Source organism: Zingiber officinale, chromosome 8A (genome assembly GCF_018446385.1).
Source record: "Zingiber officinale cultivar Zhangliang chromosome 8A, Zo_v1.1, whole genome shotgun sequence".
In the NCBI taxonomy this organism is placed as follows: Eukaryota; Viridiplantae; Streptophyta; class Magnoliopsida; order Zingiberales; family Zingiberaceae; genus Zingiber; species Zingiber officinale.
This window is the reverse complement of record NC_056000.1, coordinates 137,475,633-137,494,834: the sequence shown is the minus strand read 5'-3', so window position 1 is coordinate 137,494,834 and position 19,202 is coordinate 137,475,633. Positions and strand designations below refer to the sequence as shown.

At 37.4% G+C, this 19,202-nt stretch overlaps 1 protein-coding gene across 1 annotated transcript; it reads right to left on the bottom strand.

Moving 5' to 3' along the window:
• Window positions 1-9,470: 9,470 nt before the first annotated feature.
• Window positions 9,471-11,977, bottom strand: LOC122011329 (U-box domain-containing protein 51-like). The gene is made up of 10 exons (XM_042567716.1): window positions 11,812-11,977; window positions 11,090-11,160; window positions 10,896-11,017; window positions 10,605-10,798; window positions 10,453-10,510; window positions 10,286-10,364; window positions 10,097-10,201; window positions 9,956-10,023; window positions 9,619-9,862; window positions 9,471-9,542 (listed from the first exon to the last, which is right to left on the bottom strand). The coding sequence occupies exons 1-10, from the start codon at window positions 11,975-11,977 to the stop codon at window positions 9,471-9,473; spliced, it is 1,179 nt and encodes a 392-aa protein (XP_042423650.1).
• Window positions 11,978-19,202: the final 7,225 nt, after the last annotated feature.

The window sequence follows — 19,202 nt, the reverse complement described above, 5'->3', positions numbered from 1 at the left end:
TCCTAACAGTATGGAGAGGACTATTAGAAAGTTACATTTTAGTCCAAAATTTGATGAAATGTTGCACTTGATATCTCAATCAATACCCATACAATTGTATATTTTGATTGTTGTATTATGTTATAACACATCTATAAAGATACATGGCTAGTTTGTAAATTGGGGTATATTCTTTGTTTTTGTTTACGTAGCACTTTCAATTTATGTTAATCTAAACAACATCCCTATGCTTATAAGCACAAACTTTGGACAATGAAAAAAATATATTATGATATTATTAGGATGCATAGATCTAGATTTTGCATTTAGGTACATCACTTGCACCTTTATCCACTAAAAGTGTTGCGAATCAAAAGGTGATCTTTGACAAGTGGGAGCGATCCAATCACATAAGTCTAATGATCATTGAGAAGTTCGAGAATTCATTAGGAGTTTAATTTGATTACTAAGAATAAGGATGCTAAGACCTTTCTTAAAGAATTAGCTAACCGATTCACCTCAAATGAAAAGGTCAAGAGTATCATACTTCTTACGAAGTTAGTTTCTATGCGGTATAACGGGAAGGGTAGCATTACAGAGTACATTATGGATATGTCAAATTTAGTTACAAGACTTAGGACACTAAAGTTAGAAAGCGTTCTTGTGAACTTGGTCCTAATCTATCTGTCTACACAGTTCACTCCTTTAAAGATAAGTTACAATACTTAAAATGAGAAGTGAACACTAAATTAGCTTTTATCTTAATGTGTACAAGAAGTGTGTACAAGAAGAGTAAAGATTAAGATATGACATATCACATCGTGCTCACTTTGCATCTCTATGTTAGCACTGAATCAAGAAAAGGAAAAAGGATAATACTAAGAGTAAGAGTAAACAACGGGACTTCAGGGAATAAGGTACAAAAGTAACAAGATACGAACCCAACTTATTACTCCAAAGTACCAGGCTATAACTTATGTCGAAGAACAGATTCTCTTCGATGCCTTACGGTCTGCACTGCCGCCACACACTAAGCCTTCTCCTTCTCCGCCAAAGCCAGAGTTACCTCCTCTTCCACATGAGCTTCTCTCATCCTCTGCTCCTCCATCTTCCATTGTTGAAGCTCCTGTGCCTGCAACAACGACAACACAACTTTTCTCAATTTGGAATCAATCCAATCAAATTAGCAACAACAAATCAATCACCTTCTGTATCTCAATGAGCGCTTCTTTGCAGGCCGACTTGTACATGTTGGTAGTTTTGAGAGCATGAAAACTAAAACAAAATAATTAAATAATGCGATAACTACTCACATGGATCTCCTGAGGAACCGCAACCGAAGACGCCAGTCGATGCAGAAATTGCTACTGTCGGAAGCACGATCACGGAGCAACCGGAAAGAGCTTCAATATTCACGAACCAAATCCCACTCTGGATGTTCTTCCTTTGCTCGACCAAATCACCTCACAACTCTCTTCTCTGAACACCTTCACAATCCCTCTGCTCACCTTGATAGCACACCTTTTTGATTGCCTTGGACGCCACCATTTATATCAAGCAAGACATCGGTTACCAACCGATGCCTTGATGACAGCTTTCAATGGAGGAAGATGAAGGATCGGCACCCCTTCATCTTCCCGACGTTGCAACTGATGCAACGTCTAACATCTCCCACTCGTCCAAGTCAATCCATATGGTCACATAGACCATGTTAGTCACATAGACTACAAGGTGATCAAGTCACGAAGACCGGAGTGAAATTAGTTCCAAAGACCAAATAAGTCACGAAGACTTTATGAGGATTAAGTCACGAGGACCAGAGCAAAATTTAGTCACAAAGACCAAATAAGTCACGAAGACTTTATGAGGATCAAGTCACGAAGACCAGAGCAAAATTTAGTCACAAAGACCAAATAAGTCACACAGACTTTATGAGAATCAAGTCACAAAGACCAGATCAGAACATCCATTCCATACATTAGGGAAAATGGTTCGTGCGACAGCAAGCACAGTGAGCATTCAATTGCTAAGAAGATTGTCACACCTTACTTAGTTGCTCCATAGAATAAATCAGAGGCATAAATGTCCATAGAACGAATCATAGACATAAATGGCTTGCCTTTACCCTAGATTAAATTATTTATATCATCATGAACATCTCTAATCCCTCATATTGACCATATGTCAAGAGCATGTTCAACCTCTCCAATCAAACAAATTATTCACAATTATATTTTATGTACTGAACTAAAAATGTAACCGGTACCAGTGAATAAATGTCGCAGATGTAAATCAATCTTAATCTTCCTTTTTAGCTAGAATCCATTCATTCTAATCAGTTGCTTTCCTAGTTATGCTCCATAGACCGAATCATCCATAGCCAATAGGAAACATGCTAAAGTAGCAGACACTGATCAGAACTTCAAGTAGACAGCTAAATAGTCACTTAGGGTAAAATCGAGATTAACTTATAATCTCAAGGGTCTCACATAGTAGAGAAGCAGGGATCCATTCTCCTACAACCCTTCTTGTCGCCATAGCACATGTGGTATGAATCACATGCTACGATGTTATTCTCTTTACTAAAAAGAGCGCATATTTTTCCCAAATTTAACATCGTACAGATTTCGATCTAGACATTCCCAATGTCTAATCCTGAATTCAACATATGAATTCTAATCTGGCTTCAAGTAGATTCAGTAAATGGTGGGTGCATTTACTCTAATCATTACACAAATGATCTCATCTTGACACAATTGTCAAGGCGACCTTAACTTATGGGTATGTCTCTATTCATAGCTACATAAGCTGTCCCATAAGCAACGGTCTTACCCCTATTTGTACTTAACAAATAGAGACGATTGTCCATGTGAGTGGACCAATCTCAATCTGGCAACATGCTTATCGAGACTTTTATTCGAATGTAACCAAGACATATACACTGAATAGATCATGAAATTTTTCATTTATCAAAATGTCTTTACAATTGTTACATTCTCTGAAGTCCCAAAGACTTCATATGCCCATGAAATGACTCTTTAGTCAATGGCTTAGTAAAAGGATCAGCAAACATATTTTGTGTAGCGATGTACTCAAGAATAATCTTTTTCTTGTCAACAATATCCCTTACAAAATTATACTTAATTTCTATATGCTTGCCTTTGCTGTGATATTTGGGATCCTTGGAAAAAGCTATCGCAGCTTGACTGTCACAGTACACAGTAACAGGACTCCCACTATCCTCAGCAATCCTCAGATGCTTCAGGAACCTTATTAGCCAGACAACCTCTTGCACAGCCGCTGCACAAGCCACATACTCAGCTTCCATTGTCGACAAGGCTACACAAGCCTGCTTCTTGCTGTTCCATGAGATGGCGCCATCATTCAGCAAGAAGACATAGCCAGATGTGGATTTTCTGTCATCAAGGTCCCCTGCCCAATCTGCATCTGAGTAGCCACTTAGGCTCATATTTGATCCTTGGAAACAGAGGCAATAATCAGCTGCTCCTTTAAGATATCTGAATATCCTCTTCACCACTTTCCAGTGTCTCGATCCTGGGTTTGACTGGAAATAACTAACTAAGCCAACAACATAGCTTATATCGGGACGAGTACACAACATAGTGTACATCAAACTACCAATAGCACTGGCATATGGTTTCTTCTTCATTTCGGCTATTTCCTCAGGAGTCTTGGGATACATACTTTTTCTCAAGACAGTACCTTTTGCAATAGGCGTATGTTCAATATTACAATCTGACATATTGAAGTGTTGCAGCATCTTAGTGATATAAGCTTCTTGAGACAAACCCAAAAGCCTCTTTGATCGGTCTCTAATGATCTTCACTCCTAAGATGTACTCTGCTTCTCCCATATCTATTATGTCAAATTGTGATGAAAGCCAACTTTTAACTTCTATCACACTCTTTATGTCACTTTCAGCTATTAGCATATCATCAACATATAATGATAAAATGACAAGCTTTCCTTTTTCCTTTCTTAGGTAAACACAATGATCCTCATTGATCATTTCGAAACCATAAGATAATATTACTTCATTAAATCTTATGTTCCATTGTCTTGAATCTTGCTTTAGCCCATATATAGACTTCTGAAGTCTACATACTCTTTTCTCTTGGCCTTCAGCAACATAACATTTTAGTTGTACCATATAGATTTCTTCATCAAGATTACCATTAAGGAAAGCCATTTTTACATCCATCTGATGTAATTCCATGTCATAATGTGCTACTATAGCTAGGATGACACGTATTGACACAAACTTTACAACTGGGGAGAATGTCTCTTCAAAGTCAATACCCTCCATTTGGGTATATCCTTTTGCAACTAATCGAGCTTTGTATCGATTAATCGATCCATCTGCTTTCCTCTTTACTTTGAGAATTCACTTATTCCCAATAGCCCTTCGGCCCGGAGGAAGATCGACTAAATCCCAAACTTGATTCTTTCTCATTGACTCCATTTCTTCATCCATTGCAACTTTCCATTCTTTTCTAACTGAGCTGCTCATAGCTTCCTCAACTGTTCGAGGTTCCTCATCGTCAACTGGGAGAACCATTAATGCCTCATTCTCAACATCAAACCTTCTTCGAGGAATAATCTGATGACTACTTCTTCGAAGGTTAGACTGTTGAGAAACTGACTCATTCAGTGGCAAATTACTCCCACTCGGTTGACTAGATTCAGGCATCTCCTGATTTGTTGATAAAGGAACATTATCCTCCTCCTCTATCTCATATAGAGGAATTGTCTTATCAACTTCATCTCTTGTTGGGAACTCAGTTTCTAGAAAAGTAGCATCTCTTGACTCTATCTCAGAGATGGTTCCATCTTGTTGCTCACCAATAAAAACATAACCCTTAGAAGTCTTAGAGTACCTTATAAAGATACACTTCTTACCTTTGGATCATAATTTTTCATATTCGTGAGTCTTATCATGAATATAGGCAGCTGACCCCTAAGGTCTCAGATTACTCAAATCCGGTTTTCTGTCTGTCCAACGTTCATGTGGGGTAGATGGAACTGACTTTGAAGGTACTTTGTTAAGTATATAGGTCGCAACTAATAATGCATCTCCCCAATAGGAGATTGGCAAATTAGCCTGTGCCATCATAGACCTAACCATTTCAAGAAGAGTCTTATTTCTTCTTTCAGCAACCCCATTTTGCTGTGGAGTTCCAGGGATAGTTAGCTGTCTAATAATCCCTTTCTCATTACACATTGTCTTGAACTGATCAGACAAATATTCTCCTCCACGGTCAGTGCGCAAGGTTTTAACCTTACGTTCCAATTGATTCTCAACTTCGTTCAAGTAACGAATAAAGCAATCTAATGCTTCAGATTTGTGAGAAATCAAATACACATGACCAAAACGTGTGAAGTCATCGATAAATGTAATGAAATAAGAACTCCCATTTCTAGCCTTCATATTCATCGGACCACAAATATCCGAATGAATTAATTGCAATGGTGATTCAGCCCTAATAGCCTTACCAAACGGTTTCCTAGTCGTCTTTCCAGCAAGACAATGCTTACATATAGACAAGTTAATCTTAGCATGAGTGCCTAAGAGGCCCTCCTTAGATAATCTATTCATTCGTTCTTGTCCTATATGTCCCAATCTAGCATGCCAAATTTCATCATTAACATCAGCATTACTAGTAAGAGCAATGTTTGAAAAACAACTATTATTATTTGGTTCTACATCAAGAACCATAAAACCATTTGTTACATAACCATATCCAATTAACACAGAGTTAAATCGAAGTTCCACACAACGGCTATAAAAATTTACATTGTAACATAAATCAAGAAGAAAAATAACGGAAACCAGATTCCGTCGAATCTCAGGAGCGTACAGGACATCATGTAGAAACAAGGTGCCTCCACCACGTAGGTTGAGCTTGCAAGTGCCAATTCCTTTGACTTCTATTCTTGCATTATTTCCTACATATATCCATTTGTTGCCAGCTGGTACCCGATGGTACTCCACATATGTAGCTCGATCACGAGCTACGTGGTTCGTTGCTCCTGAATCTACAATCCACAAAGGATACGAATCAGCTAACAACACTGTACTTGCAACATATTGCTCGTGGAAAGAAGACAAAAATGGTTTTACCTTTTTAGGCTCAGTACAATCCCGAGCAAAATGACCCTTCTTGCCACAGTTGAAGCAGGTCAACTTGCTCCTAGGTTTTTGTCCATTTTTCTTTCCTTTCTTCTTGATTTGGTTTTTCGCAGCAACAGCATTAACCTCCTTTCCTTTCCCCTTTCCTTTCTTGAACCACTTGTTCTTATTCTTGGAACCAGAACCTTCAGCTACAAAAGCTTGACCCGAAATCCTTGCGGATTCAATCCTCTCCGCCTCAAGTTCCACATGGCGTGAGACATCAGTGAAAGTCTTGATACTCTCACTATGGGTCAGGTTCTGTTTCATCGTTTTCCAAGAATCAGGAAGGGAACGGATAACTACCTGAACTTGTTGTTCATCGGTCAACGTATAACCTGCAGTCTTCAGCTCTCGAATCATGTTACCCATCTCCCTGAGATGTTGGGCCATGGTAATATTTGAGCGCTTCTTACAACTATCAAACTTGATAGTCAGCTGACGGAGCTTACTCAGACTCACTCCACTGTACTTCTCTCTAAGGGCTACCCAGACAGCATGAGCCGATGGTAATGGCTCATACTCAAATACCAGGTCATCCACCATTGAACTAATCAATATACCCTTGGCAATGGAGTCCTTCCTTTTCCATGCCTTATAGGCATCAAGGTCACGTCTGTGCTGTGCTGTGGAACCATCAACCGGTTCCTCCATGATTTGGTTTACATCCTCCAGAACTTCTTGTTCCTCAAGAACATATTGTATCTTGAGGTGCCAGATTTTGTAGTTATCCCCATATAATTTCTCACCCTTATTGAGTTCAGCTATGATGTTTTTGGTTGCCATGATCTACATAAATAAACAAATTATTTATAATTTCAGTGTAATTCATATATGTGCAATTAATCATTGACTCAGTGTAAATTAGAATTAGTTTACAAAATCAAGTGATAACATTGTTTCCACTTATCATTTGTATGGTCTAATCTAATCAACATTGATCAATTTTATTGCACACATCCCAACTAATGAACAAATCATTTTATATGAACGAATCATATTTATATGAACTAATCATATCATGAAATGAACTAATCATTTCCAAGTTAGTTAACATATAACTTAACTTTTATTATATAATTCTGTTCGTACAAAACAACAGAAATTATTACATGACTCAAAAACTAGATGAGCTTACACTGTTCGTACATAACGACAGTAACAGAACACTAATAAACTAGATAAGCTAGCACTATTCCCACTAGGATAAATGCTAGAGCAGTGGGTAATTGCATCCCAGATTCTATGATAGGTGGATCAGCCTCAGATATATCCATCAGATCCATCTCTGGATCTTCTACACACTCCTGAGGATCCTCCTCTGATCCTTCGGGATCCATCTCTAGATCCTCCTCAGGATCGTCCTCGGAATCCATCTCTGGATCTTCCTCAGAATCTTCAGGATCCATTTCTGGATCCTCTTCAAATTCTTCAAGGTTCATTTCAGGATCATCTTCAGATTCTACAGGATTTGGATCCTCCTCTAAATCTTCAGACTCCATTTCTGGATCCTCTTCAGATTCATCAGGACCCCATTGCAGATGAAGTAGTTGTCTGCACATCTCTGAGTATGAGATGTGCCCATCAGAATCATCCCAAAGTTGGAATGCTATCTGCCTCAGATGTTCCGATAATGAATAAACTAGAGAAAATCTTCTTTCTGTTTCCTGAACTGGATACCCTTCTTGCTCGAGATTCCAGAACAACCAATCGAGTTGACCAATAAGCCTACCGACTCCGTGATCCGGGTCATATTCCAGCTTCTTGATCTCCTCCCACAACTCATGTTGTCGTTCATAGCGACCAGTCATCGTGTATTTCGTTCTTTGTATCTGGAATTGAAAAACATGATGTCAGTACAAAACCGACTGACCAGTACAAAATCGGTCAAATTCAATTCCCATATATAGAACAAAATATACAGTATACACAAGCAATTAAGAAAAATAAATTTCCTTATTTTGGGGAGTCTCATGTGACTGACACATTGGATTGGTCGATCATGAATCCGAATCTTAAGCTTAATCTATTGTCCTCATTAGAACTAATCTAATTGGACATATGTTCTGTTTTCGTTTAAGCTCATTTGAGTCAATCACAGACTTATTAATCAAACTCAGGTTCGTTTGACTCGTCCAATTGCCCATTGAATTAAGTTTGACTCATTAGAACAAATCCAATGTTTCTGATCAAATTTGGCACAACGGAACTAATCCGGTCATATTTGATCAGCCCAACTTCTGTAATCAAGAATACCCAATTAATTCAATAATAAACCGGACTCGTTAAACCAACAAATAATTTAAACCAGCTTTAGGTATCATTGAATCAAATTGGTCTGCCTAAATCAATCAATAATTTAAACCAGACCCGCGTTTGATTGATCAAGTTGGTAGGGTTCTATTTTCGGTAAATTAAATCATAATTTAATTAAATATTTATTTATTAATTAATAATACATTTACTTATGTATTTAATTAATTAATAAATATATTTAATTAAAACTTTAGCTCATGCACTTGTTTATTTATCAAATTAATAATATTAATTAATTAAATCTTTAAACAGTGCTGCATGCAACGAAGGCGATTAATTGTGCTTCGAAGAGAAAACAAACTGTTCATGCCGCTTTTTTTTTTTACTTGAATCGATTCATGAATTGATTCCGTGCTTTTTTTTTCTTTTCTCTGTGCTTCGTCAAAAACACTGTTCATCTCACGATTTTAAATCGATTGAAATACTATTTTAATCGATTCAATTCAATTGAATCGATTAGTTAATCGATTCAATTGATGAACAGTATCGTCTTCTTCACGACAGAAGAAGAAAAACGCGAGTTTTTTCGCGTCGATTTCGATGCTTTCAAAACTATACATGCTCTGATACCATTGTTGGTAGTTTTGAGAGCATGAAAACTAAAACAAAACAATTAAATAATGCGGTAACTACTCACATGGATCTCCCGAAGAACCGCAACCGAAGACGCCAGTCGATGAAGAAATTGCTGCTGTCGGAAGCACGATCACGGAGCAACCGGAAAGAGCTTCAATATTCACGAACCAAATCCCACTCTGGATGTTCTTCCTTTGCTCGACCAAATCACCTCACAGCTCTCTTCTCTGAACACCTTCACAATCCCTCTGCTCACCTTGATCGCACACCTTTTTGATTGTCTTGGACGCCACCATTTATATCAAGCAAGACATCGGTTACCAACCGATGCCTTGATGACAGCTTTCAATGGAGGAAGATGAAGGATCGGCACCCCTTCATCTTCCTGACGTTGCAACTGATGCAATGTCTAATAGTACATGCCCATCGTCTGCTTCAGCTCCAATTTCAATCGTCTGATCTCTTCTCCCACTTCTCCATCCTATGAGTTGAATCAAATACCATCAAACAACAACTTTTTAAAAACATTTCTTCACCTTCTATTTGATCGTGCTCACCATGATTGCCTGAGAATTGCATGGCGCAGTCTTGTAGGAGATTGAAGAGTAGCCATTGCCGGACCAAGAGTGAGCACCTACAGACTTGCGCGGAGATTTGAAGTTGTAATTGATGACGTCTGAGACATTCGACAATCTCGAAGGGTAGGTGCATTCGAAGTTCAGCCTCCCGTTGTTCAAAAATGATATGTCACTCTCTAGCATCACTTCTCCATATGATCTTGTTGAAGAAATATTCCCTCCTCTGGTGAAAGGTATCCTATACTTATATATGCCATCATTCAAAGTGTTCTTGTTGTTGTTGTTGTTATACTTTGGTATTGAAATAGAAACCTACTCTGTCTCCACTAAAGCCAGAGCTACCTTCTCTGCCACCTGAGCTTCTCTCATCCTTTGCTCATCTGCCTACAACAATGACATGACAACTTTACTCAATTTGGAATCGATCGAATCAGATTAGGAATAGCGAATCGATCACCTTTTGCTTCGCAGTGATCGCTTCTTTGCAGGCTGAGTTGTACATGTTCATAGTCTGCTTCAGCTCCAATTTCGATTGTCTGATCCTTCCTTCCACTTCTTCATTCTACGAATTGCTTCAAATACCTATCAAACAATAATTTTTTTTTTAAAAAAAACATTTCTTCAATTTCTGTTTGATCGTGATCACCATGATTGTCTGAGAATTGGACTGCACATTCTCGTATGATCTTGTTGAAGAAATATTCCCTCCTCTGGTGAAAGGTGACCTATATTTATGCCATCATTCAAAGTGTTCTTCTGGTTGTTGTTGTTATTGTTGTTGTTTATACTTTGGTATCGAAATAGAAACCTTACTTTATCAATTCAGTTTCTTTATGCAAATTCCATGGAGCCAATGCAGTCTCATTTGGCACTGCAAAGAAGTTTCAAGTGTAAGAAGTTTGTCATATTTATAAGATTATGAAAAGTACTTAAGTTTACTGAGATATTTATATTCAGATTCATACCTTTCATGACATTTCTAGGGATATTGTTTGGAATTTCAGGTTTTGGAGCTGCTTGGATTGGGCTTTGCTGCCGGAGAGCTGGCGGAGCTGACCTAACAGCACTCCTCGCCGAGGAGACCTTCCCTTTCGAGATGACAAAGACTGTACAAAAATCAGGCACAGCTTTGCTGATTCTTGAACTCAGGTCTGTGCTCCTATATGATCAGTCAGAATAGTACTTATCCTCATATGGTATGATCTTGTATTCGCATATAAGTTGAATCTATCAGAGTGGAAGATAAACTAACTTACCTGTCGAATTCGCCTTTAGGCGACTCACCGATCATTAGCTTCTCTATTGAAGACTGCAAAACAAACTCAGCAATTGCTTTGGATACATCGGGGTCCTCGAGTACGAAGCCCTTGCAATGAACCTGTTCGACACAAGATCTTGCTCAAACTCGAATCAAAGCATTCAATGGACTTGCAAAACCAAATCTACTCACATTTTTTCTTGAGCAAAAACATTGATATGGGATGAAGATTTCCCTCAGGGCATTGTCTGCTGTAGAATCTACTGTATATTAGATTCAATGTGAGAATTTGTGAAGAAACAATTATCTCTTTCACTCCAAACATGATCATGCAATGCTAACATTGACATTATGTAACATAGTAATAGCAAAAGGAAAAAAATTAGGTGCTATCATAGTATCAGCTAAGTTCATGGGCTCGAGATAAGCAGACTAGAACCGCTGACATTTGCCGCAGGGTAAACCATCGCCTCCTAGGCCTCCCTGACTGATTCTGCTATAGAAGCCAACGATAGACAATAACTCCCCTGAACATAGCTTACAACTTATGTCGTACTACTGTGCTATCCAAAGAACAACCCTTCTCAAAATCTCAAAAAGTGTTGAATCAGAATCTCATTCTAAGGATTCTTGTGGTTCTGAAAAATCTAGCTACAAGAGAACGAGAAAGGAGAGTTACGTTCTTCCCCTTTTTCTGTCTACCGACTCTTTGATCTTAAGAATGCTAGTTTTAGGAACAAGTGATTGTCCTTCTCCGACCCTTGCTGCCCAATCGGTGAGCGGACAATGTTAACTAATGTGTTCCCCTTATTGAACAGGTCTATGGTCAGTCCATCCTTGGGGTGATCTCGTAGTTCTTATGGGTGGAGACGACGGCAGAACGAATTAGGTGGAAGATCGGAGATAGAGCATACACGAGGATTTGGTGTTGACATGGATGACGATGAGGGTCTGCCCTCTAGCGACGATATTGTCCAAAGCCCATCTAAAAGCACTCAGGCTATTCTCGTCAATGGCCACAGCCACAAGAGGGCAGCCTGCGCCATCTAAATTCTCCCTCTGGTGCGTTCCTCTTTGCATAGTTCAAACGCGTTTCGTTCTTCGAATCCGATGACACAATGAGAACTACAACGACGAGAACTAGAAGATCTCTTGCATAAGCATACACATATAGACACACTCACACTTTTATTGTGAGGTGCAGCGTCGAAAGAGGGTTGTCAAATCTGTCTTTGTTTCATCGGCCAACTGCTGCCTTAAATTATCTCATCAGGTTTGGTATATTTAGAGTAAAGATCTAATAATATCTCATGTCGATCGTTATGTTTCACATTATAAATTAATTAGGAGGTTTGATGTGGTTTGTTTATTAAAGATTTTATTTGATAAGTTTTAATTAAGTTCGAGTTTTTATTAGAAAATATTGATCCAATAAGTAAAATATATTTTATTTTCTCATTTTAAAATATAAAATTAGAAGAAGGGCTGGGGGATCTCTTCTAGGCCTACCTCCAAACTGCTGCATCTCTTGTCGCACCCGCAATGGTTAACTGCTCCACACTCTATCGCCGAGCAGGTCGGATCCTCTGGACTGCTTTTGCGATCCAAAGGATGTTTCCTTTTCATATATTGGTGGGGATGCATGACCCCCACTTGTAAAATAGGTGGGGACCATGTATTCCCACCAATACATGGAAAGGAAGTATCCTCTAGATCGTAAAAAGCGATCCAGAAAATCTCCTCTTATCGCCGAGGTAATGATTGGGTGATGCACAACAATGCCGCTGCTATAGCTAAGCGAGTGTCAATGCAGATGTAAAACACATCCACCTCATTCAAAAATGAATAGAGATACTCTGTTGCCAAATTTTGTATTACACCAACAGAGACATTCTTCACTCAATTGCGTGCGAAAGGTACCTTTATGTAAATTTTATCTGACGATACCCTTTAGATAAGTACTCATGCAGTTCGCCGCAATCTTCTAACAGTCGTAATTTTAACTCGGGACTTAGAATCAGACTTTATTGATGACCACATATGTAGAATTCAAAGATCTATATTTATTAGAGGAACCCATAACTACTAAGTTTATATTGGATACATGTGAATGAAGAAGAGGTGGAAGAAGCATGGTGATCTTTTGTGAATGAGACTTTAGTCCTACATTGGGAGCTTAAGGTATGTTGGTTAATTTTTTTTGATCCACATGGATTGAGAATGTGAATAAATGTACGGGGAGATACTCTCTTTCATGCGTGGATGCACAGGGGGTGCAAATCTAGGGTCTGGATTGCACTGAACCATGTCGACTCGTGTGCAGGCACGACCTGTGCAGGCTGAATACCGGATCGGTACAACTTTTGCTCGACGGAATGACCAATAGAGAGTTTCACAATAAACACATTAATTTCACAAAAAAATGGACTAGATGATTAACCAAATTAAAACACGTACGCCAAGAAGAAATGATTCAAACAAGCAGATCAATGTTAATTAGGATCTTGTATTCTTCTTATGCCGTCACTCGAAGTCGGCTGTTGCTTGCAACATGTCCAGCGAATCATTTAGTTTGGCGAAAAGAACTCCCTGCATTATCATATTCTTCTTCTGTTGGCCATCGTTCCTCATCTTTTTTTTCTTTCAAAGCATTGTGAAAACTGAAATGGTGAGAAATTATTAGCCATGCAATATAATGTTCCTTGATAACATTAGTTGAGGATATAAATCTTAGTTTGAGTTTCCAACCTTTGAAGCTATACACTTTGATAGTCAAACTTCCAAGTACAATAAAGAACAAATAAATTTCATAATTTCTCTTTTTATTTTTATTTTTATTAATATGTCCAATGGCTAAGCAAATGGTACGTGCATGGGATTAATCTTCCATACTACTGTTAAGTTTTGTTGAAAAGCACATTATATTACTAATCATACAAGACAGTTAATTCTTGTTTAATTATCTAACTAACAAGTACATGCAATAATGGTAAGTAACGTCTAATAGGTAGAACAAACAAGGGAGAAGACAATAAATGACTACTCTGATTGAAGCAATAATTAATTTAGCAGTTATCGTTGGTACTGTTGATGCAGTTAGCACTAACGGTCTAACTCAAGTTTTGATGAATGACAAATCAGGTTAAGTTAAGTGTGTCGTTATCTAACACTCTGATCGAGTGTGCAGGCTAAGTCCAGACAGGTCGACGGGCTGACCGGATGTCTGGCACGAAGTCCAAGCGGGTCGACGGGCTGACCGGACGCTTGGCGAGAAGTCCAGTTAGGTGGACGGGCTGACCGGATAGCTGGCGAGAAGTCCAAGCGGGTCGACGGGCTGACCGGACGCTTGGCGAGAAGTCCAGCTAGGTCGACGGGCTGACCGGATAGCTGGCGAAAAGTCCAGACAGGTCGAAGGGCTGACCGGACGTCTGGCAGGTGAGTAAAGGTAAGTCACTGGAAGGGAGTGACTGTGAGGACGCGTTCCTGGGAAGGGAATATTAGGCATCGATCCGGCTTAGATCCATTTCGGATATCTAAGTTGAGATCGTGACTAGATTCCGGTCTCGGAAAGACGGAATCTAAGTCATACTCTTCTTTGATTAAACTATAAACTGTGCTAACATCTTATTTTGCAGGATATATATATTGTTTGCCTCGGACTAACTCTTTTTTGTAGATAAAGGAGTTTCTGGAGAAAAAGTGGTCCGGGCGCCCGGGAGGCGATTTTATCTGGAACGCATCGTCGCCACATGGAGCTCGTTGGTTGGACCTGCCACGTCTCACCAGGGCGCCTGGAAGGGATCCGGGGCGCCCCGAGCCTCATATAAAAGGAGGGTCAGGGGGGAGCTTCAAACAATAACTCAGAATCCAAGATCTGCTTCTCTGTGCTCTCGCGACGCCAAGAAAAGCTTTCCGACTCAGCGCTGATTTTGTTTTCATTTTATTGTCGATATTTTTCTTTCTCTACTAATTCTTGTACTTAAACTTTGTAATATTCGAATTGATAGTGCCCATCGAAAGCGGTCAACGACCGCGGGCCTTGGAGTAGGAGTCGACACAGGCTCCAAACCAAGTAAAAAGGTTTTGTGTTTGCATTATTTTACATTTCCGCTGCGCTTACTCTTATCGACGAATTTTTATAATCGATATTCACCCCCCCTCTATCGAACGTCTACGATCGAACAAGTGGTATCAGAGCATGTACCGATTTGGTGCAACCACCAATCAGACAAGGGGATGAAATTTTCTTTTGTTTTTTTTATTGTTGCTTTCAGTTTTATGTTTAATTCCAAACTGATACTATTATTTTTTTGGAAAGTTTTCTCGTTGCAATTAAATCTAAATTGGTGCAACACCAATTTAGTTCCTTTATTATCTTTTAATTCTTCCCGCACTGCTAATCCAAGACCAAGTCTTGGGAATTTGCCTGTCTATTTTTTTGATTGTGGGATTAAAATGTCTCAGCTTGAAGGCTTCAACACAGTACGACCTCCCCTTTTCAACGGGGACGATTTCCCGTACTGGAAGAAGCGGATGGAAGTATATCTCAAGACAGATTTCGACCAGTGGCTTAGCGTCACCAAAGCCTATAAAATACCAGTAGACAGCTCAGGGAATCTACTGGATCCTGAAGATTGGACAACAGACCTAAAGAAGAAGGCATCAACGGAGAACAAAGCCATCAACACTTTACAGTGCGGATTAACAAGAGAAGAACTAAACCGGGTCAGACCGCATAAAAACGCTAAAGAGCTGTGGGACAAACTGATCGAGCTGCACGAAGGAACCAGCGACGCTAAGGTAACAAAAAGGGATTTACTCTTAAATAAAATATTTAATATAAAAATGCAGGAAGGGGGAACTACAAGTCAGCTGCATGCGAGGATCAAGGACATCCTCAACGGGCTCCATGCGATAGGCCACCAAATGGAGAACCGGGACTTAATAAGGTATGCACTGAATGTGTTTCCACGTAATAGTTTGTGAGCATCTATTGTGGATGCCTACAAAATTTCTAAAAACTTATCTAAACTTAAATTAGACGAGTTGTTTTGTGAATTAGAACTATACGAACAAACTAACATTGGGGCCGAGAAGGGTGTAGCTTTGTTTGCAGGTTCCTCCAAGGAGAAGATAAAGAACAAGTCTGAACCTAAAGACAACTCTGATCAGAACTCTGAAGATAAAGAGCACCTGGTGAACTTGGTAAGGAAAATGTTCACCAGGAGGAAAAGGAGCTTTAGCAAAAAGGACCTTCAGAGGATCAATTCTCCAACCGACCCGAGGAGCGTGACATGTTTTGGATGCAACAAAAAGGGCCACTACAAGAACGAGTGTCCAAAATTGAAAAACGAGAAATCAAGGACGACAAAAAAGAAGGCCTTTAAAGCAACGTGGGATGACACTTTCTCGGATGAATCAGAAGCCGAAGAACAAAAGAACAAGAGTTACCTAGCGCTGATGGCCCGCGAAGATGAATCGGAGGAAGAATCGGAAGACGGGTCCGAACCCGAATTGAGCCACGAGTCCGTACTCGTTTCCGAAGGTCCTGAAGAGGTATACCAAAATTTAAATAAGATTTTTTTTAAAATTATTTCTTGCTTAAATAATAAATTAGTTAAAATAGAAAAAGAAAATTAGTTGCCCTTTGAAGAAAATCAAAATCTCAAGGAACAAATAAAAAATTCAAATCTAACTCAAGATCTAACACTTGAGGAGGAGAATTTATCACTAAAAAATGAAATTAATAATTTAAAAGAAATGTTAGAAAAATTTACAACAAGATCCAAAAACTTAGATTTAATATTAAATAATCAAAATGTAATTTATAATAAAACCGGACTTGACTATAAGTCAAGCTCAAATAAAACATTCAAGTCATTAATAATCCAACACAAACCAACAAAACACGCTTGGGTTCCGAAAGCGTGTTTAATCACGCAAGTAGGACTTAATCAATACTACATACCTAAAGAAAAAAATATTTTATATAAACTCGAATAAATCAAATCAAAGACCAAAATACAAACCTAAACAAAAAAAATTTAAAATCTAAACATATTAAAACTCAACAAAATGTAAATTATCACCAAGTAAAATATAATTACAAAAGAAATAGACATAAACCAAGAACAAAATTAAATTAAATGACCATTAATTCAGGGGGAGGCTCCAGAATAGCTGGCACCTCCAAAACTAACCTACCCAGCAGGGTAACCCTAACCAACCTACCCGACAGAGTAATTAGGATTAGTTAAAAAGAGTTCAAGTTTAACTTGAAAAATGGTACTAGTGAAATTTTGGATGATAGTACGTTAGGGAAGCTTAGTCTATGCATGCCTAGGAAGATATGACTTTGACCTGGCGCATTTGGCTAAGTGGAACTGACCGAAGTTACCCTCTATGGATCCTAACCAGTTAGGCCAAGGTTTTGTACTAAGTCCAGTGGATAGGACTATTTGGAAAACCTCGAAGGCATGGTTACTTTAATGATGTCCAAGTGACTCACTATAGCCAGAAGTTTATCTAGAGAACGCCTATTTGTTGAACCCAAAGCTAAATCTGAATCTAACACAAGTTAAAAACAAACCCTAAAATTGAACTTAATTCATCTCACAAAATTATAGGATTCCCTGATTGAAAACATAGATCGGGTGAGATGACTAAGAAATTAAAAATTAAAATTAAATTAAATTAAGTTAAAATTAAAATTAAAATCAAATTAAATTAAATTAATTTTTTTTTAACTTAAAAATTATTTTAAAATTAAACTTAATTTTTTTAACTTAAAATTATTCTTTTTACATAAAAATTATTTTAAAAATTTAAACTTATTTTTTTTTAAATTAAAAATTATTTTAAAATTAAACTTAATTTTTTTACTTAAAAATTATTTTTAAAATTAAAAATTTTTTTACTTAAAAATTATTTTAAAAATTAAAACTTAATTTTTTTAACTTAAAAATTATTTTAAAATTAAACTTAATTTTTTTTAACTTAAAATTATTCTTTTTACTTAAAAATTATTTTAAAAATTAAAACTTAATTTTTTTTACTTAAAAATTATTTTAAAATTAAACTTAATTTTTTACTTAAAAATAAAAAAAAAATTTACTTAAAAATTATTTTAAAAATTAAAACTTAATTTTTTTTAACTTAAAAATTATTTTAAAATTAAACTTAATTTTTTTTACTTAAAAATTATTTTAAAAATTAAAAAAAAATTTACTTAAAAAGTATTTTAAAAATTAAACTTAGTTTTTTAAACTTTAAAATTATTTTAACATTAAACTTAATTTTTTTCTTAAATTTTTTTTTGAACTTAAAAAATATTTTAAATTAAAATTATTTTCAAAATTATTTTTTTTTCAAACTTAAAAATCATTTTAAAATTAAAATTTTTTAAAATTTTATTTTAATAATTAAAACTTAATTTTTAAATTAAAAATTAATTTTAAAAATTAAAACTTAAAATTTTAAAAATTAAAACTTATTATTTTTTTTAAACTTAAATCTCTTCTAACTTAAAAATTTATTAAAACTTAATTTTTTTTTATTAAACCTAAAAATTCACTTAACAATTTCTTTCTAACTTTCAAATTTATAAATTTAAAATTAAACTAAAAAAAAAAATCGGAGTCAAAAAGCAGGGGCGGGCGCCCTTGTTACCGGGCGCCCCGCCCCACTTGACCCCGGGCGCCTGGAATAGGTCCTGGCACCTGGAGCCCCCTATATATAGGGGGGGGGGGGGGGGGCAAGGGCGCCCCTACACTTGCACCTCCTCTTCCAAGCTTTCGTTCGAGCTTTTTCCAATCTTTACTACGAAAGCACTCAAAATTAAATTTTTTCTCGTTCTACGGTTAATACGCGGTCGCGAATCAACCGAGGTCATCAGTTCTAAAAAGTTTTTTGCAATGGCTCCTCGGTAAAATTCTTGTCTTTTGGTTAAAATTTTTAACCTTCAGAACCTTGTTGAATGTACTATCCCAGTAAACATAAGTTTGTGTGCAGAATTTTATAACAACCTTGTAAAAGTAGATGACTTTACCTATACTACTAGGGCAGCTAGGATTAATATCACACTGTCCCCTACTGCCATCCGTGATTTTTTGGAGTTACGGGAGTCTACCTGTCCCTTTCAGTGCTATCCTCCCAGGGAGCTACCATTTGGAGATCCTTACTCACATATTTCTCTTGATACAATCTATTCGTATTTCTTTGAGGGCGAGTGAGTACCCACTGTGACCCAGTTTAGGTCAGTTACCCTTCGAGTCCAGGACTACGCCCTTTATAGGGTCTTAGTCTT